The sequence below is a fragment of the Cottoperca gobio genome, chromosome 4, assembly GCF_900634415.1.
Source record: "Cottoperca gobio chromosome 4, fCotGob3.1, whole genome shotgun sequence".
NCBI lineage: Eukaryota > Metazoa > Chordata > Actinopteri > Perciformes > Bovichtidae > Cottoperca > Cottoperca gobio.
The window spans coordinates 28,825,400-28,847,971 of NC_041358.1; the positions used below are offsets into that span (position 1 = coordinate 28,825,400).

General features: G+C 42.3%; 2 protein-coding genes across 2 annotated transcripts in view; both read left to right on the forward strand.

Moving 5' to 3' along the window:
• The window catches only part of jade3 (jade family PHD finger 3), a 13,306-nt gene extending 7,012 nt beyond the window's left edge, over positions 1-6,294 (forward strand). Inside the window, exons 5-11 of the mRNA XM_029430332.1 lie at positions 12-202; positions 297-508; positions 2,968-3,135; positions 3,212-3,328; positions 3,686-4,144; positions 4,327-4,444; positions 4,520-6,294. Of these exons, the coding sequence (XP_029286192.1) occupies positions 12-202; positions 297-508; positions 2,968-3,135; positions 3,212-3,328; positions 3,686-4,144; positions 4,327-4,444; positions 4,520-5,337 (2,083 nt within the window). The 3' untranslated portion in view covers positions 5,338-6,294. The remainder of the gene's footprint in view (positions 1-11; positions 203-296; positions 509-2,967; positions 3,136-3,211; positions 3,329-3,685; positions 4,145-4,326; positions 4,445-4,519) is intronic.
• A 3,603-nt stretch (positions 6,295-9,897) lies between these two features.
• plcxd1.1 (phosphatidylinositol-specific phospholipase C, X domain containing 1, tandem duplicate 1) lies at positions 9,898-21,259 on the forward strand. Its single transcript, XM_029429771.1, has 7 exons — positions 9,898-10,315; positions 10,903-11,032; positions 12,072-12,214; positions 12,565-12,693; positions 16,868-17,023; positions 19,320-19,500; positions 20,389-21,259. The coding sequence occupies exons 2-7, from the start codon at positions 10,918-10,920 to the stop codon at positions 20,631-20,633; spliced, it is 969 nt and encodes a 322-aa protein (XP_029285631.1). The 5' UTR covers positions 9,898-10,315; positions 10,903-10,917; the 3' UTR covers positions 20,634-21,259.
• Positions 21,260-22,572: the final 1,313 nt, after the last annotated feature.

Sequence of the window (22,572 nt, forward strand, 5' to 3'; positions counted from 1 at the left end):
TCTGTGTTCAGAGTTGTTGTGGAGAAGCCCAAAGAGCTGCTTTACACCCACCAGAGGAAGTACATCCAGGGCTCGAGCCAGGAGTCCACAGACCCGGGTTACGTGAACATCAAGGAGCTCTCGGAGGCCATGTGCCGCTACGACCTGGACGACGTGGACCTTTACTGGCTGCACGCGCTCAACGGAGAGCTGGAGCGCATGGGTGAGAAATGTGTGGACACCAGTGAACAGAAAACCCGACTGTGCAGTTTGTTGGGCAGCGAACTCAGATTGTCTCACGCTCGCTTGTCTTCCAGGGGAGGAGCCCATAGACGAGCTGACGATGGAGCGCGCCATGGAGGCCCTGGAGAGTCAGTGCCATGACAACATGAAGCACGCCATGGAGACGGTGGAGGGCCTGGGGATCGAGTACGACGAGGACGTGATCTGCGACGTGTGCCGCTCCCCCGACAGCGAAGAGGGCAACGACATGGTGTTCTGTGACAAGTGCAACATCTGTGTGCACCAGGTAAACACTCTCTCGCTCTCAGCTCTCGCTCTCTCACTCACTCACTCGATCTCTCGCTCTCTCTCTCACACTCTCTCTCTCACTCTCACTCTCTCCTTCTCTCCACCTCCCTCTCTCTCTCCTCTCTCTCTCACACTCTCTCTCTCTCTCTCACTCTCCCTCCACCCCTCCCACACCCTCTCTCTCTCTCTCTCACACCTCACTCCTCTCTCACACTCTCCCTCTCTCACTCTCTCACATATACATCTCTTCACACTCTCTCTCTCTCCCTCTCCGCCTCTCTCCCACACCTTCTCTCTCACTCTCTCTCACATTCCTTTTCACACTCTCCACAGCCCTCACACACGCTCTTCGCCCTCTCTCGCCCTTCACACTCGCTCTTTCACTCACACTCACGCGCGCACGCGGGGCACACGCGAGCGCACACCGCGCGCGCGCCCCGCGTCGCTTCAAAGCGCGCACGCGCGCGCCGGCGGCACACAAGCGCGCACGAGTCGCGAGCACACGCGCGCCGCGCGCGCGCGCGAGACACGGAGGCGCGCGCGCAAGAGCGCTGCGATGCAAGCGCGCGCGCGCAACCGCGCGCGCGCGCGTCGCACACGAGACGCGAGCGCGCACACGCGCGCGCGCACGAGAGAGGGGAGAGCGAGAGATAGAGAAGCGCAGAGAGAGAGAGAGGAGAAACGAGAGACGCGCGCGAGAGAAACGAGAGAGCAAGACACGCAGCGCGAGAGAGCGAACAAGAGAGCGCTGCAACGCGATGTAGGGCAGCGAGAGAGAGAGAGAGCAAAGAGCGCGGCGGACGAGCGCGAGCGCGCGAACAAAGAGCGCGAGAAGAGGAGGCGGAGATCGCGCGCTTACATCTCTCACTCTCCTATCTATTCTTCAAGCTCTTCTCTCACACTATCTCGATATATATCAAAATCTCTCTCCGCTCTATATCACTCTCTCTCTCTCTCGCGCGCTCTCTCCACACTCTCTCTCTCGCTCTCTCTCACACTCTCTCTCTCGCTCTCTCTCACTCTCTCTCACGCTCTCACTCTCTCGCTCTCGCTCTCACTCTCTCTCTCGCTCTCTCTCACACTCTCTCGCTCTCTCTCACTCTCTCTCTCTCTCTCTCTCGCTCTCTCTCACCACTCTCTCTCTCACTCTCTCTGTCTCTCTCTCGCTCTCTCTCGCTCTCTCTCACTCTCTCACGCGCTTCAATCTATCGCGATCAAGCTAGCGCTAGATGCGAGAACAGCGCGAGCTCTCGAGATGATGCGCAATCTAGCGAGCCCTGCGAGCGGCAGAGGAAAATATAATTTAGCCAAAGTGGATGAGAGAAAGAGAAGCGAGAGAGCGAGCGCGAGGAGCCGAGAAAGAGAGAGAGAGAGCGAGCCGAGAGGAGATAAATATAAAGATAAACAAGGGCGAGAGATGAAGTCCTTGAGTGGGGGTGTGGGATCGAGGGGAACACGAGAGGCAAAAATAGAGAGAGCGGCGGCAGAGAGCCAAGCGAGATGAGGAGGCAGCGAGCGATGAGAGCAGAGCGAGAGAAACGGGAAAGGCGACAAGCGAGAGAGCGAAAGCGAGAAAGAGCAAGAGGAAAGTAGGAGAGAGAGAGAGCAAAAAGAGAGCAGAGAGAGAGAGAAAGAGAGACGAGAGAGAAAGAGAGAGGAAAAAACGAAAGAGAGCAGCGAAAAGAAAGAGAGAAGAGCGCGAAAGCGAGAGAGAGCGGAGAGACGAAGAGAAAAGAGAGGAGAGCAAAGAGGCCGATGAGAGAAAAGAGAGCGAAAGAGAGAAAGTATTAGAGAGCAGAAAGGCGAGAGAGAGCAGAGCGAACCAAGGAGAGAGAGACGAGAAAGAGAGAGAGAGAGAGCGAGCTCTCTCACACTATCTCTCGCTCTCTCTACTCTCTCTCTCTCCTCTCTTCGATCTCTCTCACACTCTCTCTCTCACTCCTCTTCGCTCTCTCTCACTCTCTCTCACTCTCTCGCTCTCCCCTCTCCTCTCGCTCTCTCTCACACCTCTCTCCCTCTCATCTCTCTCTCCCTCTCTCGCTCTTCTCTCTCACTCTCTCTCTCTATCTCTCTCTCGCTCTCTCTCACACTCTCATCCCTCATCTCTCCTCTTCTCTTACTCTCTCTCACGGCTCTCACTCCGGCATCTCACTCTTCGCTCTCCGCTCTCACTCTCTCAGCTCTCTCACACTCTCTCTCCTCTCTCTCAACACGTCTCTCTCTTTCTCACTCTCGCTCTCTCTCTCCCTCTCCTCACACTCTCTCTCTCACTCTCGCTCTCTCTTACTCTCTCTCATCCTTCGACGCTCTCACTCTCTTGCTCTCACCTCTCTCGCTCTCACTCTCTCTCTCTCTCTCTCAACGCTCTCTTGTGATGAAGTTGTACGAATGTAGTTGAAACAACCTCATGGAAGTAAACGTTCCTTTGCGTCCCTCAACCCGCCGCTCTCCCCGCAGGCCTGTTACGGCATCGTCAAAGTGCCCGTTGGAAACTGGCTGTGCAGGACGTGCGTCCTCGGCATCGACCCGCAGTGCCTCCTGTGTCCTCAGAAGGGCGGGGCCATGAAGGCGACACGAGCCGGCACCAAGTGGGCCCATGTGAGCTGCGCCCTGTGGATCCCGGAGGTGAAGTCTAACTCCTCTTCTTATCGCTCTGCGGTAACGTGTAGGGCGACCTTCATCGTGTCTTCCTCCTCTGCAGGTGAGCATCGCTTGCCCCGAGAGGATGGAGCCCATCACCAAAGTGTCCCACATCCCCCCCAGCCGCTGGTCCCTCATCTGCAGCCTGTGTAAATGGAAGACGGGAGCTTGTATTCAGGTGAGTTTGGGGATCAGGTGAAGGAAGACGAGATGATCTCTGTTAAATAACATGAGCAGAGAAAAGTGTTTAAGATTATCAGCTGATTGCAGTAACGTCAACACACGAGCTGAGACACGAGGAACATTAATTCATGTTGAACCAGGAGCACACACACACACACACACACAGAGACACACACACACACACACACACACACACACACACACACACTAGTACTTGGACTTCTTGTGGTCTTATTAGAGTCGTACTCTGATCTCTACAGTGAAGCTTCACATCTCAAACTGTGTGTGTGTGTGTGTGTCTCTGTGTGTCTCTGTGTGTGTGTGTGTGTGTGTGTGTGTGTGTGTCCCACAGTGCTCAGTGAAGAACTGCACCACTCCTTTCCATGTGACTTGTGCCTTTGAGCACAGCTTGGAGATGAAGACCATCCTGGATGAAGGCGATGAAGTGAAGTTCAAGTCTTACTGCCTGAAGCACAGCAAGTCTAAACCTGGGGAGGCCGGCCTGAGCCCGGCTCGCTCTAAAGCCCCCGCAGAGGCGGAGAAGGTGGGGCAGCGGGCTCAGAGGCTGCAGGAGCTGGAGGAGGAGTTCTACACCCGGATCCAGCAGGACGAGCTGGTCCAGGCTCTCGGGCTCTCCGTGCGCCTGGTGGACTTCTTCTATCAGTACTGGAAGCTGAAGAGGAAAGCGAGCTTTAACAAAGCTCTGCTGCCCGCTCGAGAGGGGGAGGAGAACCTGGTGCTGCAGCCGCACGAGGACAGCATCCACACACGCATGCGGATGTTCATGCACCTGCGGCAGGACCTGGAGAGGGTGGGTGCTTCTTCACACAGCAGCGTGATGATCTTCAGTTTCTGTAGCTTTTAAACGTTGTAAATGCAGAATACTTATTTGATTTGCTCCATTCAGGGCGTGCACGATGTTAGCAGAGACATTATAACGTGTAGAAAGTAGCAGTGGTTGTTTTAAAGCACGTGTTCCTCGTGCTTCTGCAGGTGAGGAACTTGTGCTACATGGTGAGTCGGCGGGAGAAGCTGAAGGTGTTGCAGAGCAAAGCCCAGGAGCAGATGTTCAACCTGCACGTGAAGCTCATGAACCAGGAGCTCTCCGCTGGTGAGCCGTCTGTTCTGCCAGCATCTCATTCCTCCTGCAGTGTTGAGTGTTGAACATGTGTCTCTGTGTCTCCAGGTCTTCCTTCTTCCTCTCCCGCAGAGAGCATGCTGTTTCGTCCTCCGCCGAGGATAACGCTGAAGCTGAAAATGCCCAAATCCTCAAGTCTTGGAAATGGAAACTGCAGCTCCAAGTCTGGTAACGGGCCACTGTGCCCGGACAATAGCGGGAACGTGACGGAGCACACGGGGGAGGGTTTGGGTCAGGGGAAGCCTCAGATGCACGGCCGAGGTCGGAGAGAGGAGCGCTCCAACGGCCGCCTGTCGTCCTCCAGCCACTCGCGCAGCCCGGCGCTGTCCGTTAAACCCAGCGGCAAACCTTTAGCTCTGCACGCCGCTCTGCACGGACACTCGTCCAACAGCAACGGCAAACTGGACCAAGACGGGTCGAAAGCTAACGGCCTCCTGGACAAGCTGGTGGCTCAGAAGGACAGTTCCTGCCAGACGCCGACCGACCCGGACGCTTCAAATCAGGTTTTGGACAAGAGCAGCTTTCGCAAGTCTGCCATGGAGCACTTCGGCAGGTCCTTCAAAGAGGCGACCATTAACCTGGTGCGGACCACGGAGGACCTGCGGGCCTCCGACAAACTGTCCCGAAAGGGCTCCGGCAAGGAGAGACTGTGGGCCAAACCCGTGTCCGAACACAGAGCGAAGAGCGGCAGATCGTACCAGGACAGCGACGGGTACTGTCCCGACTTGGAGCTCAGCGACTCGGAGCCCGAGGCCAAAGGGAGGCACCGGCGGCGGCAGCTCGGGCCGCCTCAGCCGGACGCCCCGAGGAAAGCCGTCAGTCGCGGGAAGCAGTCGCTGGGCTCCAGACTCCCGATGCAGAGGTGACGGCCGTGTCCGCTCGCCGCCCTCCTCCTCGCCGTGGCGGTCTTCCCAAGTGCCGGCCGTCTCCCCCAGCGCTCGTGGTGCTGAACACTACGGCTGCAGAGATTAATCCTTTAGTTGTCAACTATTAAATTAATCACCAACGAGTTTGACGGACGGTTTGAGTCGTTTTGTAAGAAAAAAGAAAAAAAAGTAGAACTTCTGATTCTGAAATGTGAAAACCTTTTGAGTTGTGGACGAAACGACACCTTTGAGGACATTTTATACACCAAACAAGCGTTTGATGGAACACGTGGTCAGTCGCAGCCCAGCTGTGAAGGTCCGAGCGCAGCCTCGTGTGAATGTTCTCACGTTGTCATTCCTGCCTTTCAGCGGCTGCAGATACATTTTGCACATCTTTGTATTAAACACAGGCTCAATCTGCATTTCTAAACCTGCTGTAAATAAAGTTGAATCACACGAGGGAACCTTGTAGCATCTCCTGCACGCGTTCCTCAGTCTCCCGCTGACCTTTTATATTTGTCAGGTCGTCGGGTCGTGTTATGAGCGGATGCCTTGTTTGTGTAGGAATGCGGTTTTACACTATTAGAGTCGTGAACGTGTTGCACCTCAAAATGTGAAGACGTGCGTCAGAAAGCATAATTACATTCCCCGGTGAAGAGCGGCACCGATCGGCAACTATTTACATCATCAGTCACTTTGTCTTTAAAGCTTTCAGCCTCACATCCGGAGATTTGCAGCTTTTCTCTGTTTTATATCATATTGAAGTGAAAATCTTTGGCTTTTGGACTGAAAGACATTTAAAGACATTATTTTTCACTATTTTCTACAACAAACTGGACGCAGAGACGTGCAGACGTGAACGCCTCCGATCACACGATCATTTCCTTCATACTTTGTCTTCTTCTGTTTCTTGTCACTTTTCTTTGTTATAATAAACGACCTGGAATAACCGCTTTAGTGAGATGTTCCTTTGTATTCTCTTTGTTTTAGTTTAAATAGGCTTCAGGGTTTAATGGTGTGGAAATACAATAATCATAACGTCAGGGTTTAAATAAAGATGACGGTCTGATTAAAGTTACTTCTGCATCTTTCAGCACTAAAATACAACTTGTTAAATAAAAACTAATTTAATTTAATAATTGCAATTATTATATTAAGCCATATATCACTAATAATTAAAAATATGTTAGTGTGTGGTGGATTTATTAATTATTAATTATTCCCTCCTGAGACCCGGAAGAAAAAAGTATTTAACATTTGTATTTCTTTTTATATAATTGAAGTAATTAAGATGAAAACATCACCCACATGTTTCTCAATGTTCTAATTATTTGAATAACACTTGTAGTGGACTGCAGGTGAATGTGGGTACATTTCCACACAAGGTCAATTTATTAATAATAAAATAATACTCTTAATTTGGATGAACATTGTAAACGTATAAAAGTAGTTTATTACCTGCTGCCTCTTCATCTCCTCATGTTTGACCCTCAATCATCTTCAACACCAACGTGTCCTCCTCAGCTGGTTCCTCAACCATCTGCTTGAAAAGGACACGTGTATTTTAAAAGGCTTAAACTTTACTTACACTTCTAAAATCCTAATATATTAAAGTTAAGACTCATAAATAAAAACATCCTTATGAAGAACAGGAACAATATATATTATTAAATGTAACTGTTCGTTCATAAAGACACAGCTGTGTTGCATCACTACGAAGATCCAGACGTGTTTTTATTATTAATTGTGTAGATAATAAATAATAATAAACTTTACAATATAAAACTGAATCTTTCTAGTCGACCAGTTTGGCAACAAGGTTTGTCATGCAAAGAGTTTTGAGTTGGAGTTCGTGGGGAGATAGAAGTTGGTACTTGTATTGTGAGTTACCTGGACGCCAGGTGGCAGCACCGACACAGTCAGAGCGCACGTGAGCGTGAAGGCTGCTCGAGCCTCGTGGGACATTCAGAAATAAAAACATTTCAATCATTCTGGCTGTCAAAACATAACATTTGGCAAAGGTGAGAGTTTTTCATTTATTTGATTATTTCTATAATAAAACATAAAACAGTAAAAATGTCTCCATTAAAACACATTAAAACCACAATGTTTGATCCACAGCATAAACTTCCTCTGAGCTTCAGAATTTAACTTTTTCTCATGTTTGGGACAAATTCATGCAGTTTTTTAAGGTTTCCTGCACAAACTACACAAATGCATCAAAATCAATGTTGTTGAAATAATCCCCCGAAACATTTAGAATACAGAAAAGAATGAAATGTATTTCCATAAAGAGCAGTTAAAGGGTTAACAATCTGAAAATGAATATGTGTTGTGATCAGGACTGAAGCTGCTTAAAGGAAACTCAGCGAAACTGCAAAATAATAGTAATATATATACATATAAATATATATATATATTTACATATATATATTAATATATATATATTTATATATATTTATATATATATATATAAATATAGATATATATAAATATATATATATTATATATTTATATAAATATATATATATATACATATATATAAATATAAATATATATACATAGATATATATATATATAAATATATATATATATATTAATATATATTTATAATATATATATAAATATATATACATATATATATATATACACATATATATATATACATATATATATATATATATATATTAATATATTTATATATATATATAAATATATAGATATATAAATATATATATAAATATATATTAATATATATATATATATATTTTTTTTTCATAGCAGTTTTAGGAAGGAGGCATTGTTGAGGACAAGCGGAGTTTAACATTTCTTTTTAATCTGACACAAAAAAATGAAAATGCATCAAAATGAATGTTAAAAATTAAAGTTGGCATTATGTTAACAAACTGCCATTTAAAGGGTTAAACTTCAGAACATTTATGAATATTTGGTAAATATTAATAAATATATAATTTTATGGCTTTTTTTGTCCTCCAAGGACGTCAGAGCAACTTTCTTTTTTAAAGTGACTATTAATCAGAATAAATAATAAATGTTTAGGTGTGCCTAATAATACATAATTCTGTTTTATTGAACTTGTGCATGTGAGAGAAGCAGAGAAAGGGAAAGTGGGGTTTGATTTAAATCGGCCGGTTGGACTTTGCAGCTCTTGGTGCAGTTTTCTAGCTTCCTGCAGCCGTTAGTGCTGCTTCAGCTTTATTGAGCTGCTGAAGAAGCTGAAAAAGACCCGACGACCACATTATCACAAACACACAACTTAATCTTTTATCAGTCTGTTCACTTCTAGGTCAATCTGAAGATACGAAACAGCTGCCAGCACTTCTCTACCCCGGACATAACGAGCAGATGTTCTCACTCCAAGACAAACATTAGAGATGTAACAAACATAACTTGTGGAGCAGAAATAAATATATTTTAAAAAGGTGCCACCACTTGTAGCTATGGAGTGAGTCGCCATTTTGTTTCCTACACGCTTATAAAGGACAATCATCATTGATAGATTGATTTCCCCGACTGTAAATGTAACTTTTACAGCAGCTGAGAATATTAAAGACAAATAAATAATAAATAAATACAAGGGCACCTGGAGAGTCAGACCTCCACCAAAGGCTGTTTCCAGAAGTGAAGAATGACGCGTTTATCCGCCCCGTGATTCGAATCCGCTGCAAAATGTAAAGTTTTTCCGTAATCAAACAAACTGAAGCAAAAACAAAACCTTTTAATTTAATTTAATTACACAAAACTTGTCAATGTGCAAAAAACCATCATAAAATAATTATATCACGGCCACTCTGAATATCTATGAACCCCCGACTGCTCTAAACTATAATAATAATAATAATAATAATAATAATAATAATAATAATAATAATAATAATAATAATAATATAATAATATTAATATATTATTATTATTATTATTATTATTATTATTATTATTATTATATTATTAGCTACAGATGCTGCTGCCACCCCCCTCAGGTATGTTTCACCAGCTGTGACGCACCTTGTGACAGAAGTACAAAAGTATTGGCATGAAAATATACTTAACGTACCAAAAGTAAAAAGTACTTATTGTGTGTAATAGCCCATTTCAGAATAATACATATTAAACTACTGGATTATGACTATTGATGCATTAATGTGTTCATCACAGCTGGTAATTGTAATTACTTTATAAAGCCTACTGCTGCTGGATATCTTAACCTATAATAATATATCATAGTTCTTTATTTTGTATTAGCTAATATTCTGAATCTGTAAAGTAACTAAAGCTGTCAGATAAATGTAGTAGAGTAGAAGTATGAAGTAGCATACTATGGAAATACTCAAGTAAAGTACAAGTACCTCAAAATCATAGGTCACAGGTACTTGAGTAAATGTACGTGATTACAGTCCCGCTGAGTGCCATATAAAGGCTGCTAGAAATCAAATCTTTCTGCATGCAGGTGCCCTTTAAATGCCCCGGCCCGGCCCGCCCCTGTGTGGGCTCTTTAAGAGCCTCTCTGCATCTGCTGATCTGTCAGCAGGCGCGCCGCGGTGCCGCCCTCCCTCCCCGGCCCGCACTCTGCAGCTGCGCCTCAGCACAGCGACACACACCCGGTGCATGTTGCTGCACCTGGAGCAGCCGGCAGATCGTACCGAGGATATCACACCGTCATGGATTAACGACAGTTGGAGGTGCGATGCGCCGGACCCAGCGTCCTCCTCATCCCGGGCTGTGCAGGTGTAACCAGGCTGCTGCTGCTGCTGCTGCTGCGGGGCACGGCTGCTGCTGCTGCGGGACACGGCCACGCTTTATCTCCGCTTCATCTTCACAGCCATGACATCCACTGACGCTGTGGGATGGACTTCTGCTGGCGCACGCCTTTAGTTTCGGTCAACGTGTTTGCTGGTTTAACTGGTTTCACTGGTTTCACTGGTTTCACTGGTTTGAAGAGAGGAAGCAGCTCGATCAAGTAAGTGAGAGGACAGACCGACGGGGCGGAGAGGGAGGAGGAGTGTGAGGGCCATGCAGGGGGGGGGGGGGTCTTTTAGCATTTACAGATGAAAATCGAAATGTCGTGAATAAAGTCGAACTTTCAGTATAAACCATGAAAAACCTCAGACGGAGGTTTTCTTTTCATTAATGTCGAGAATAAAGTTCAGCTTTGAGTATTTATAACTTTTATTTCTTTTTATGTTGAGAATAAACTACTAGCATTAGCGCGTATACGGAAAGTTGTCGAAATTCCGACTTTATTTTCGGAAATTTTATTTCATTTTTAACATTTCAATATTCTTTTTAAAACATTTGACTTTATTACGACATTTTCGACTTTTTCCCTCAGAATTTTGTCTTAATTCTTAAAACGCAAAATAAAAATAAATCCTTCCTCGCCCTTGTTTGACCTTATTATCTGTAATATCTTCCGCTACCGACCCCCATGCAGAAGTTTCTGTGTGACATTCATCATAATTAAACGAACACGAATGCCCCACAGCTGCTGATGTGACACTACAGGACACTTCACTTAATAATCTCCCTCATTCAACGCGTCCACAGACTCTGGAGTTCAGCATGTCGTCCTCCGTGGAGAGTGAGCCGTCTCTGGGAGAGCTGCCCATGGAGAGCTGGATGTCTCACCTGCCCTGCGCCCTGTGGGACACCCCCCTGTACCAGCTGGCCATCCCAGGTGAGCGGACACATACCAGCACACAGGAGAGAGGAGTAACAAGTAACTAGAGTTGTCAACGTTGGGCAGTCGTGTTGTGGGGTAAACGTGTAATGTAGCAGAACATGGACATACTCGAGTGAAGTAGAAGTACTTCAACATTGTACTGAAGCGACTTGATAAGTCTTCAGAGTGCGGCGGCTGCTGAGGAGGCTCGATGTGCTGCAGCTAAAGAAAACAAGACCAACACATTAAAGTGCTGAAAGCACAACAAATACAGATTTCTACATTTGGGACGATATCGGATTTTATCGCAGATCATAACAATAAGTTGAAGGTCAGGAAATCATAAAAAGATGTCCGGCTTTCTATCACGAGAGTCGGATTTAAAAAATACATAAATAATAACAGACTGGCACAATGTTATTTATTACTGAAGCCTCATTAACGCAGAGGCACGTTCTGTGGTGCAATATGAATATTAGTTTCTTAACTAAACGTAAGTAAGTAAATGTTTCAGTGACATTTCTAAGAGTTTTAATCATATTTTGATGGATATAGGAATAATATAGTCCATCCATCGTCTACCTCTTATCCGGGGTCGGGGGGGGCAGCAGCTCCAGTAAGGAACCCCAATCTTCCCTTCTCCGGGCCACATCCTCCAGCTCCGACTGGGGGATCCTGAGGTGTTCCCAGTGAGGAGATATAATCTCTCCACCGAGTCCTGGGTCTTCCCCGGGGTCTCCTCCCAGCTGTACCTGGAACACCTCCCTAGGGAGGCGCCCAGGTGGCTCCTTACTAGATGAATCACCTCAACTGGCTCCTTTCAACGTAAAGGAGCAGCGGCTCTACTCCGAGTCTCTCCTGATGGCTGAGCTTCTCACCCTCTCTCTAAGGGAGACGCCACCCGTCTGAGGAAACACATCTCAGCCACTTGTACTAATAATGTAGTGAATCATGAATGATTTTTGCAGGATAATCGTGACATGAAATGTGCATATGATATCTATTACATGAGCTGTGTCGTGACGATGCATCTTCATGATCTCTCCCCCGTCAGGCAGTCACAACGCAATAACGTACTGTCTGGATATGAACGACAGATCTCCGGTGGACCTCACGCAGCCCGACATGCTCCAAAAACTGGACAAATACATGAAGCCTCTTATTCGCCCCTTCGTGTACAAGTGGGCCGTAACGCAGGTAATAACTCCCAGACGTGAAACTCAAACTACAATACGGACTTAAAATGACACTTTGGCTTTATTACTGCATCACACTGTCTTACTTATATACACTTAGATTAATATACATATTTATTGTTGGTATATATTGTAGTGCACATGTTTACTTTAACTTCTATGTTTATATTTATATATATTTTATTGTATTTTATTCTAAAATGGAGCAACTGTAATTAAATCTATATATATATATAGTGTAATATTTATTTATGTTGTTTATTATTATTGTTTACGACATCTATTAAAAGTTTTCTTTTCTTTTTCAATCTAAATAAAACATTAAGACGTTTATTTTCTGAATTGTTTTAGGAGTTCACGATAAAGCAGCAGCTGGACTGTGGGGTCAGATACTGTGACCTGAGGATCGCACATCGACCCAACGACAGCTCCACTGATCTGTACTTCTACCACGGAGTGTACACCACGCTCACTGTGGAGGTGAAGTAATGCACACACACACACACACACACACACCATAAAGAAGTCGTGCTCGGCAGACGATCGTCTCTGCAGTGACACTAAATCACTGGCTTTTTAAGACTTTAATTAGATTAGTTCTGAATGTTTCATCAACACTGTGTCTGAAAACATTGTGGTCATTGTGGATGTTTCCTGAAGAGCAGCCGCTGCACAAGTCGTCGTTACAGGATGATAGAAAATACTGAGATGTTGTTGCACAAGTAGAAAAGATTCATAAAGTCGGTGAACTCTGTCAGTTAATATCTAAAGTCACCCACCGTAACATACGGTTCATACCAGGACAACTACCGCTGTAGCAGCAAAACAACCAAATTGATTTAATGTTTTTATTTAAATGTTTTTATTTTATTTTAATTTTTACTTTACTTTATTTGTTATTTAATTTTTCTTTTTAATATAAACATTTTTTTTCATTCTATTTTTTTCATATATTTTATTTTCTCTATATATTTTTTATTTTTTATTATTGGAACGATGCAATTTAACGTGGCTCCGATCCTGAGCATGAAACAGAGTTTATAGCTTTTGCTCATTCCCCCTCTTGTCCTTGTTGGGTTTTTACCTGTGCAGTGAGTGGGGGGGGCTTTTTATTGCTTATGAATTCAACATGTCTCACTTTTAGGACATTTCTTTCTTTCTCACATGCACGTAAATCATGAATGTTCTGGTGATGTTCCTGTGGAAGCAGGAAAGTCTTCCACGTTGGGAATCAGTGAACTGCATGTAATTAAACTAGTTTAACTTCATTTTGCAGTAATTTGCTGGTTGTTCAACTACAATCATATTTACATAATGATTCAAATAGTTTAATTAATTAATTTGCCATATTTTGTGCAGTTACCTGAAACTACAAACAATTTGGGGCCATAAAAGTAATTATTATTATTATTATTATTATTATTATTATTATTATTATTATTATTAATCTTTTTCTTGCTTCTCTTTTGTAATTGAACCTCTTGGATTCTGCAGACAGATAAAGATAGACTCATTGTTTAGTGTTTTAGTGTAAAATAGTGAAGTTGAAGATTGTTTAAAGGCCGTGTCGCACACGGCCAAATACGTCCAACTTTTCATCAGATCAGAAAAGTGAACGTATACAGATACGCATGTAACCTGTTGATGTCGCATCACTTACTAATACAAACTGTATCAGACGAATACCCAACGAATGCATAACGTATACAACAATATCGGCAACATGCTGGGGTACGTTGATATAAGGTAAGGTATAAGTAGTGTTCATTAAGAGCAGGTGGTGTTACGCTGGTGTACGTTGATATAAGGTAAGGTATAAGTAGTGTTCATTAAGAGCAGGCGGTGTTACGCTGGTGTACGTTGATATAAGGTAAGGTATAAGTAGTGTTCGTTAAGAGCAGGCGGTGTTACGCTGGTGTACGTTGATATAAGGTAAGGTATAAGTAGTGTTCGTTAAGAGCAGGTGGTGTTACGCTGGGGTACGTTGATATAAGGTATAAAGTAGTGTTCACCTACGTAAATATAGTACGTGAATACTTACCTACGTAAATATAGTACGTGAATACTTGCCTACGTAAGTATAGTACGTAAATATAGTACGTAAATATAGTACGTGAATACTTACCTATGTAAATATAGTACGTAAATACAGTACGTGAATATTTACCTACGTAAATATAGTACGTGAATACTTACCTACATAAATATAGTACGTGAATACTTACCTACGTAAATATAGTACGTAAATATAGTACGTGAATACTTGCCTACGTAAATATAGTACGTGAATACTTACCTACATAAATATAGTACGTGAATACTTACCTACGTAAATATAGTACGTAAATATAGTACGTGAATACTTACCTACGTAAATATAGTACGTGAATACAGTACGTAAATATAGTACGTGAATATAGTACGTAAATATAGTACGTAAATATAGTACGTGAATACTTACCTACATAAATATAGTACGTGAATACTTACCTACGTAAATATAGTACGTAAATATAGTACGTGAATACTTACCTACGTAAATATAGTACGTGAATACAGTACGTAAATATAGTACGTAAATATAGTACGTGAATACTTACCTACATAAATATAGTACGTGAATACTTACCTACGTAAATATAGTACGTAAATATAGTACGTGAATACTTACCTACGTAAATATAGTACGTGAATACAGTACGTAAATATAGTACGTGAATACTTATCTACGTAAATACAGTACGTGAATACAGTACGTGAATACTTACCTACATAAATATAGTACGTGAATACTTACCTACGTAAATATAGTACATGAATACAGTACGTAAATACAGTACGTGAATACTTGCCTACGTAAATATAGTACGTGAATACTTGCCTACGTAAATATAGTACGTGAATACTTACCTACATAAATATAGTACGTGAATACTTACCTACGTAAATATAGTACGTAAATATAGTACGTGAATACTTACCTACGTAAATATAGTACGTAAATATAGTACGTGAATACAGTACGTAAATATAGTACGTGAATACTTATCTACGTAAATACAGTACGTGAATACAGTACGTAAATATAGTACGTAAATACAGTACGTGAATACTTACCTACATAAATATAGTACGTGAATACTTACCTACGTAAATATAGTACGTGAATACAGTACGTAAATATAGTACGTAAATACAGTACGTGAATACTTATCTACGTAAATACAGTACGTGAATACTTACCTACGTAAATATAGTACGTGAATACTTACCTACGTAAATATAGTACGTGAATACTTACCTACGTAAATATAGTACGTAAATATAGTACGTGAATACTTACCTACGTAAATATAGTACGTGAATACTTACCTACGTAAATATAGTACGTAAATACAGTACGTGAATATTTACCTACGTAAATATAGTACGTGAATACTTACCTACATAAATATAGTACGTGAATACTTACCTATGTAAATATAGTACGTAAATATAGTACGTGAATACTTACCTACGTAAATATAGTACGTAAATACAGTACGTGAATATTTACCTACGTAAATATAGTACGTGAATACAGTACGTAAATACAGTACGTGAATACTTACCTACGTGAATACTTATCTACGTAAATATAGTACGTAAATACAGTGCGTGAATACCTACGTGACTACGTTAGAGGTACGTTAGATATAGGCTACGTCGGCTGACGGTGAATCCTACAGCCAATGTATTGATAGCAAGTGGATACCCTATTCCTACCCGATGTTAAGATGATGCCTGACGACGGAGTAACTTATTAAACGTGTTTCTACAGGACAGCTAGCGTTCAGCATGTTAGCCGTTCTCCAGCATCAGCATGACGTGAACCAAACGGCACTTTTCCAGCTCCGTTGTCCAGACGCTCTGATACGTTTTAAATAAGTAAGTGATACGCTATCAATGTTGGACATACGTATAATAATTTGTTATGTATTCATTATGTATACGTCAGCTACAACACCGCTGTGGAAAAGTTGGACGTATTTGAGCTACTTTTCATATACGCTGTGTGTCTGGCGTGTTCGGCGTGTCGTCTGCGTCCTTCAAACCATCACAACTTACCCTTAATTTATATCAACCTGTGGCCGATATTTCATATGCGCCGGCAGACATTTCTGTCATACGGATATGTGTGACACGGTCTTTAGTTGTTAAGATTGTACAAAACAACAACCATCATCTTTTAGACCCGTGCTCAAGTTGTTCAAACGGTCTAAAGTTATATATTCTTTTATTTTTGATTAATGTATGACCTGTGAATTTCTGAAATAAATTTCTTTATCTTTTTTCTTTAAGTAATTTGAGCTTCTTTGTCGGAGCATCTTTAGTTCACTTGACTAGATTTTTCCCTCTTTGAGCTTTAAGAGCTTTAAAGTAGCTTCCCAACACTGGACACTTCTCCGGTAGCTCAGCTGCAGAATAAAACGCTCTTCACTGTTAGCAGTTTGCAGGATGTGAGAAGAAAGAAAGATCTTCTGGTTACAGACTTCCATCATATCGTGTGTGAGAACTGAACGTGACAACGCTACAAGTTCCACTTCTTTTAAAATAAGGCTATGGCGTGTGCTGCAGGAGAAGCAGACTAACTGTCCCCTGTTGTTCCTGTCAGACTGTCCTGATGGAGATCAGAGAGTGGCTGGACGCTCACCCCAGAGAGGTGCTCATCCTCTCCTTCAGCCACTTCCTGGGGCTGAGCCAGGAGCTCCACCTGCTGCTGCTCGCCACCATACGCAACGTATTCACCTCCAAACTCTGTCCCAAGACGGTACAACTTCTCCTCCACTTTATTATAAAGGCTTAAAGAAACAAGGCTGGCCAAAATCTGCATGTTCCTTAAAGTCAACGACATACAAAGTCAATGCAAAGACATGAATGGACCCACATTTGCATCGGGTGACGAGAGTGATGCTAAATTCACATTTAATTCTTGATTCAAATCAAATCAAAATTATTTATAGAGCCCACTATCACAAATTATACATTTGTCTCAGTGTTTACAGACTGTACAGGATACAACACCCTCTGTCCTCAGACCCTCTGTCCTTAGACCCTCTGTCCTTAGACCCTCTGTCCTTACACCTTCTGTCCTTACACCCTCTGTCCTTACACCTTCTGTCCTTACACCCTCTGTCCTCAGACCCTCTGTCCTTAGACCCTCTGTCCTTAGACCCTCTGTCCTTACACCTTCTGTCCTTACACCCTCTGTCCTTACACCTTCTGTCCTTACACCCTCTGTCCTTACACCCTCTGTCCTCAGACCCTCTGTCCTTAGACCCTCTGTCCTTAGACCCTCTGTCCTTACACCTTCTGTCCTTACACCCTCTGTCCTTACACCCTCTGTCCTCAGACCCTCTGTCCTTAGACCCTCTGTCCTTAGACCCTCTGTCCTTACACCCTCTGTCCTTACACCTTCTGTCCTTACACCCTCTGTCCTTACACCTTCTGTCCTTACACCCTCTGTCCTTACACCCTCTGTCCTTACACCTTCTGTCCTTACACCCTCTGTCCTTACACCCTCTGTCCTTACACTCTCTGTCCTTACACCCTCTGTCCTTAGACCCTCTGTCCTCAGACACTCTGTCCTTACACCCTCTGTCCTTACACTCTCTGTCCTTACACCCTCTGTCCTTACACCCTCTGTCCTTACACCCTCTGTCCTTACACTCTCTGTCCTTACACCCTCTGTCCTTACACTCTCTGTCCTTACACCCTCTGTCCTTAGACCCTCTGTCCTCAGACACTCTGTCCTTACACCCTCTGTCCTTAGACACTCTGTCCTCTGACACTCTGTCCTTACACTCTCTGTCCTCAGACACTCTGTCCTCAGACCCTCTGTCCTTACACTCTCTGTTCTTACACCCTCTGTCCTTACACCCTCTGTCCTTACACTCTCTGTCCTTAGACCCTCTGTCCTTACACCCTCTGTCCTTAGACACTCTGTCCTCTGACCCTCTGTCCTTAGACTGTCTGTCCTTACACTCTCTGTCCTTACACTCTCTGTCCTTACACTCTCTGTCCTTAGACACTCTGTCCTTAGACACTCTGTCCTCAGACACTCTGTCCTCAGACCCTCTGTCCTCAGACCCTCTGTCCTTACACTCTCTGTCCTTACACCCTCTGTCCTACACTCTCTGTCCTCTGTCCTTAGACTCTCTGTCCTTAGACCCTCTGTCCTTAGACCCTCTGTCCTCTGACCCTCTGTCCTTAGACTCTCTGTCCTTACACCCTCTGTCCTTAGACCCTCTGTCCTTAGACCCTCTGTCCTCAGACCCTCTGTCCTTAGACCCTCTGTCCTCAGACCCTTTGTCCTTAGACCCTCTGTCTTTAGACCCTTAGATTCGTGTGACGTTGAGTCGCGAAAGTCTTCCAACATCATCGATAACAAACATCTAAACTTTATATAATTAAAGTTACACAGTATGTAGATATCTATGTGTGTCAATGAATTTATACCTGTGAGATGACGACTACAATGTTAGCTTCGCCCTGACCGAACCAAACTCCATTCAGAAAACAAGCATTTTAAAAGTTGCTTCTTGTCTTGCAGACAGAACGGACAACGTGCGAGTTCAGACTTTCAGCAAACCTTTGAAATAACATATTTTAAAACTTTCTTTATTGCAATTAAAAGCAAAATCTGATGACTTTGGGTTCATGTCTCTGTAGTAAACAAGATTCATTCAGCTGCTTCACATGTTTGTTTTTAAGTTAGAAAGATTTAGTAAATGTCGTTGAATAATCTCTTGAGGGTTATAAGAAAATACATCACAGCCGAGCCTTCTGGAATAATAAGACTTCAGAGGGAACTCTGAAAAGTATCCCACTAAAGAGTTTATCTGAACAGTAGATAAAACTGTAAAAGCTTGAAACTAGGGCAGGCTCCTTTATTAAGTCTTTAAAAATATATTAGATAAATACTATTCAATAGAGGATATTTTAAATAATTATAAAGTATTGTATATTATAGTGTTATATAGAATAACGCCAGTCTTATCCTTTAAATATTATTTGAGATAATACTTGACAGAAAGTGAAACAGCCTGTTGTTGTGCTGATTTCAGGAAGTGCTGACTCTGCGTAACCTGTGGGCTCTGGGCCACAGAGTGATCGTGTCCTATGAACACAACCTCTCCAGCTGCCACGGCGAGCTGTGGCCTCACATCCCGTACTGGTGGGCCAACAAGTGCCGAGCCGAGGCTCTGATCGAGGAGTTCGAACACCGGAAACAACACGGACGACCAGGTAGAAGACACAGGAATATAAAGATTTAATACTTCTATTATTAATAATAAAATGATCAATCATTAAACTTTAGTTACTCTTAGTGTTGTGCTGTTTGTTTTCTTATTTTTACCTTTTTTATTAATTTATTTTTTCTTCTTTCCTCTTCTGCTTTGATTTATTATTATTATTATTATTATTATTATTATTATTATTATTATTATTATTATTATTATTAGCTTGGTATCATTACCAAGGGTGGTGATGGCCTACTGGTCTAGTGGTACGCACTTAACCCTGAGCTTGCTCCAGGAGACTGTCGCTGTACTGAGTTCACTGGAAGTCGCTCTGGATAAGAGCGTCTGCTAAATTTATTAAAATTAAAAAGACAGTTTGCAGAATCAAACCATTAAATTATAGCCATTTGGATTAAATGTTTATGAAGAATTGTAATTGATAGATTAATTAATAGATGTAATTGTAAATAATTGTAATTTTATTTTGTGAAATAAAGTACTTTTATTTTTTTTATCTTTCTTCCTCTGCTTTGATTTTTTATTTTATCATATTTTAACATTTATTTCGTGAAATAATAAAAAGTACCTTTTTATTATTTTTATCTTATAAAATAAAGTACTTTTATTTTAATTTTATCATATTTAAACCTTTTGTGAAATAAAATAAAGTGCTTTCATCTTCCTCTGCTTTGTTGATTTTTATCTTTATTTACTTGTGTACGCCTTGTTACCATATCATTTCTCAAAATGCAAATAAAATATCATTTCATTGTTAAAGAGTAAATAAATAACTTCACTAAAGTTTAATGACCTGTAATCTAAGTGTTACCGTATGTAATTTAAGTATTCGGCCCTCACATCCCATAAACATTCTGCACGTTTTGTGTTTCAGGCGGTTTCTTCGTCACCGGTATAAATCTGACCGAGGACCTGAAGTACATCTGCACGCACCCCACAGAGTCTCTGAAGGACCTGGTGATGTCCACGTACCCGGCGCTGCTCGGCTGGGTGAAGGAGCAGACGCCCGGCTCCAAAGTCGGCTCTCTGAACATCATCGCCGGAGACTTTATCACCGAGAGCCGCTTCGTACCGACCGTCGTCACGCTGAATGAGAAACTACTGAAATGCTCCTCATGACTTTTCACCGATATGCATTAATACACGAAACAAACTGAGTCACAGCATGAGAAACACATCAGCTTGTTTTCCAAGAACTACTTGAATTATTCATTTCAATATAAATGCACTTATTTGGGAGGCGGTGAAATGTATACTTCAGTTTTAAAAACAGACTTTTTTGCTATTTCAAGAAGCACTTTTGTTTACGTTCAGTTCACTATTTATGCAAAGTACTGCAGGAGATTTCACCACTTTTATGTTACCAGAGCAATAACAATGCAACTAATCTCACCTTTACTTTTTAGACGAGCACAAGCAATGTATTCATTGAGCACATGCTGAGTAATGTAGGTCACACTTTTATAATGATTGTAACACGTGGGCAGCAAGTAGTTAAACCGTCTCACCTACAATACAGGTGTTTACCCGTAGAGAACGTAGACATGAAACTTATGCAAAATGCATGGAAATCTTATTTGCATGAACCTTGACTGTTTAACTTCTACAATGACTTGAGCCAACAGGTGAGGCCTTGTTTTAAAATAATGCTGCACCGCTGTGCCTGTGGAGATGAGCTTTTCCAATAAACATGAGCATTTTTAAACGTGTCCGCCTTGTTCACCGACCGCAGGAGCCCCGCAGATCAGCTGAGCCCCGCAGATCAGCTGATCTCAGGAAGAATCAGAATCTAAATCAGAACCTGAATCCGGTTTATTGCCAAGCAGGTTTTCACATAGAGACTTGCTTTGGTGTATAAATAAACACAGTAAGAGGAATTAAAATGGAATAAGAGCAAATATTGAAATAAATATATAATATATAATATAAATATATATATAATTATAATAAATAAATTGAGAGAAAAAAGGAATATTATAAAAAATGTGTACAAGAAACATATATATACCAAAAAATAAACTAAAATAGGAATATGACAAATAAAAATACATGTATGTTATATCTGAATTAAAAGTGGTAGTATTGTGCAGCAATGTGCAGAGGAATGTGCTCACAGTACAGAGAACAGGAAGAGTTTGTACAGATATATAATCACAAAGTCGTGCAGCGTCTTTGGGAGCCTGAGAACTACGGATGGAATTCTGCAGGAGGAGAGCAAGTTACCGTTAGCTGTTAGCTGTTAGCTGTTAGCAGCTTGCTTGGCTAATAAACGTAGCTAACAGCTAACAGTAGAGTTGCATTATGATGCGTTCAAGCTCTATCAGTTAAATGAGTACTAGGCGAAGGTAAATTATAACGTTATTGTGACGTGTTCAAACATTTTCACAGCAATATGAAATAGATGTTAGAGGGAAATATGAGCTGCAAAACAGACTGCATGTTGACGTATGGAGAATCGTGGTAACTCCCTGGTATTGGTATCGAATACTAAATGTTTGGTGTCGTGACGTCCCTACTTTCTGATGAGGTAGTTTTATTTAATCACGTTATTATTAGCGGTGTACATCAACGAGATGCCGCTGCAGGACGGTAACTGTAAGCTATTTAAATATGTTGATGACATGGCTGTTGTTGGTCCTTTCATAATAAATGATACTTCGCGCTGGTTTCTAAGCTGGAACGAATGTGTAATTCCAGCTTCCTGCTAATCAATGCTAAGAAAAACTAAAAGTGGTTCAATTATGACCTTTGTGACGATCTGTGGAAAGTCCACTGTCATCAGTTTGAAGTCTAGGAACACACAAGGAGGAGAGATTGAGTTTCACGCACAATGTTGAATGTAATTATAAATCAAAAGGGTTAGGGGTCAGAGATAAAGTTGTGAATAATCTCTTCCACTCCGATAACAACCTGAACTTATCCTCTCTTCTTAGTCTTTGACCTTTTAACTCCCATCTTACTGTAGTCAAGCTTGAATTCTGTCTCTGTGTGGTTCCTTCTTATCTGCTCGCACGTAATCTCTCCACTCCACTTGTGTTTGATATCTCTGTCTGTGGAC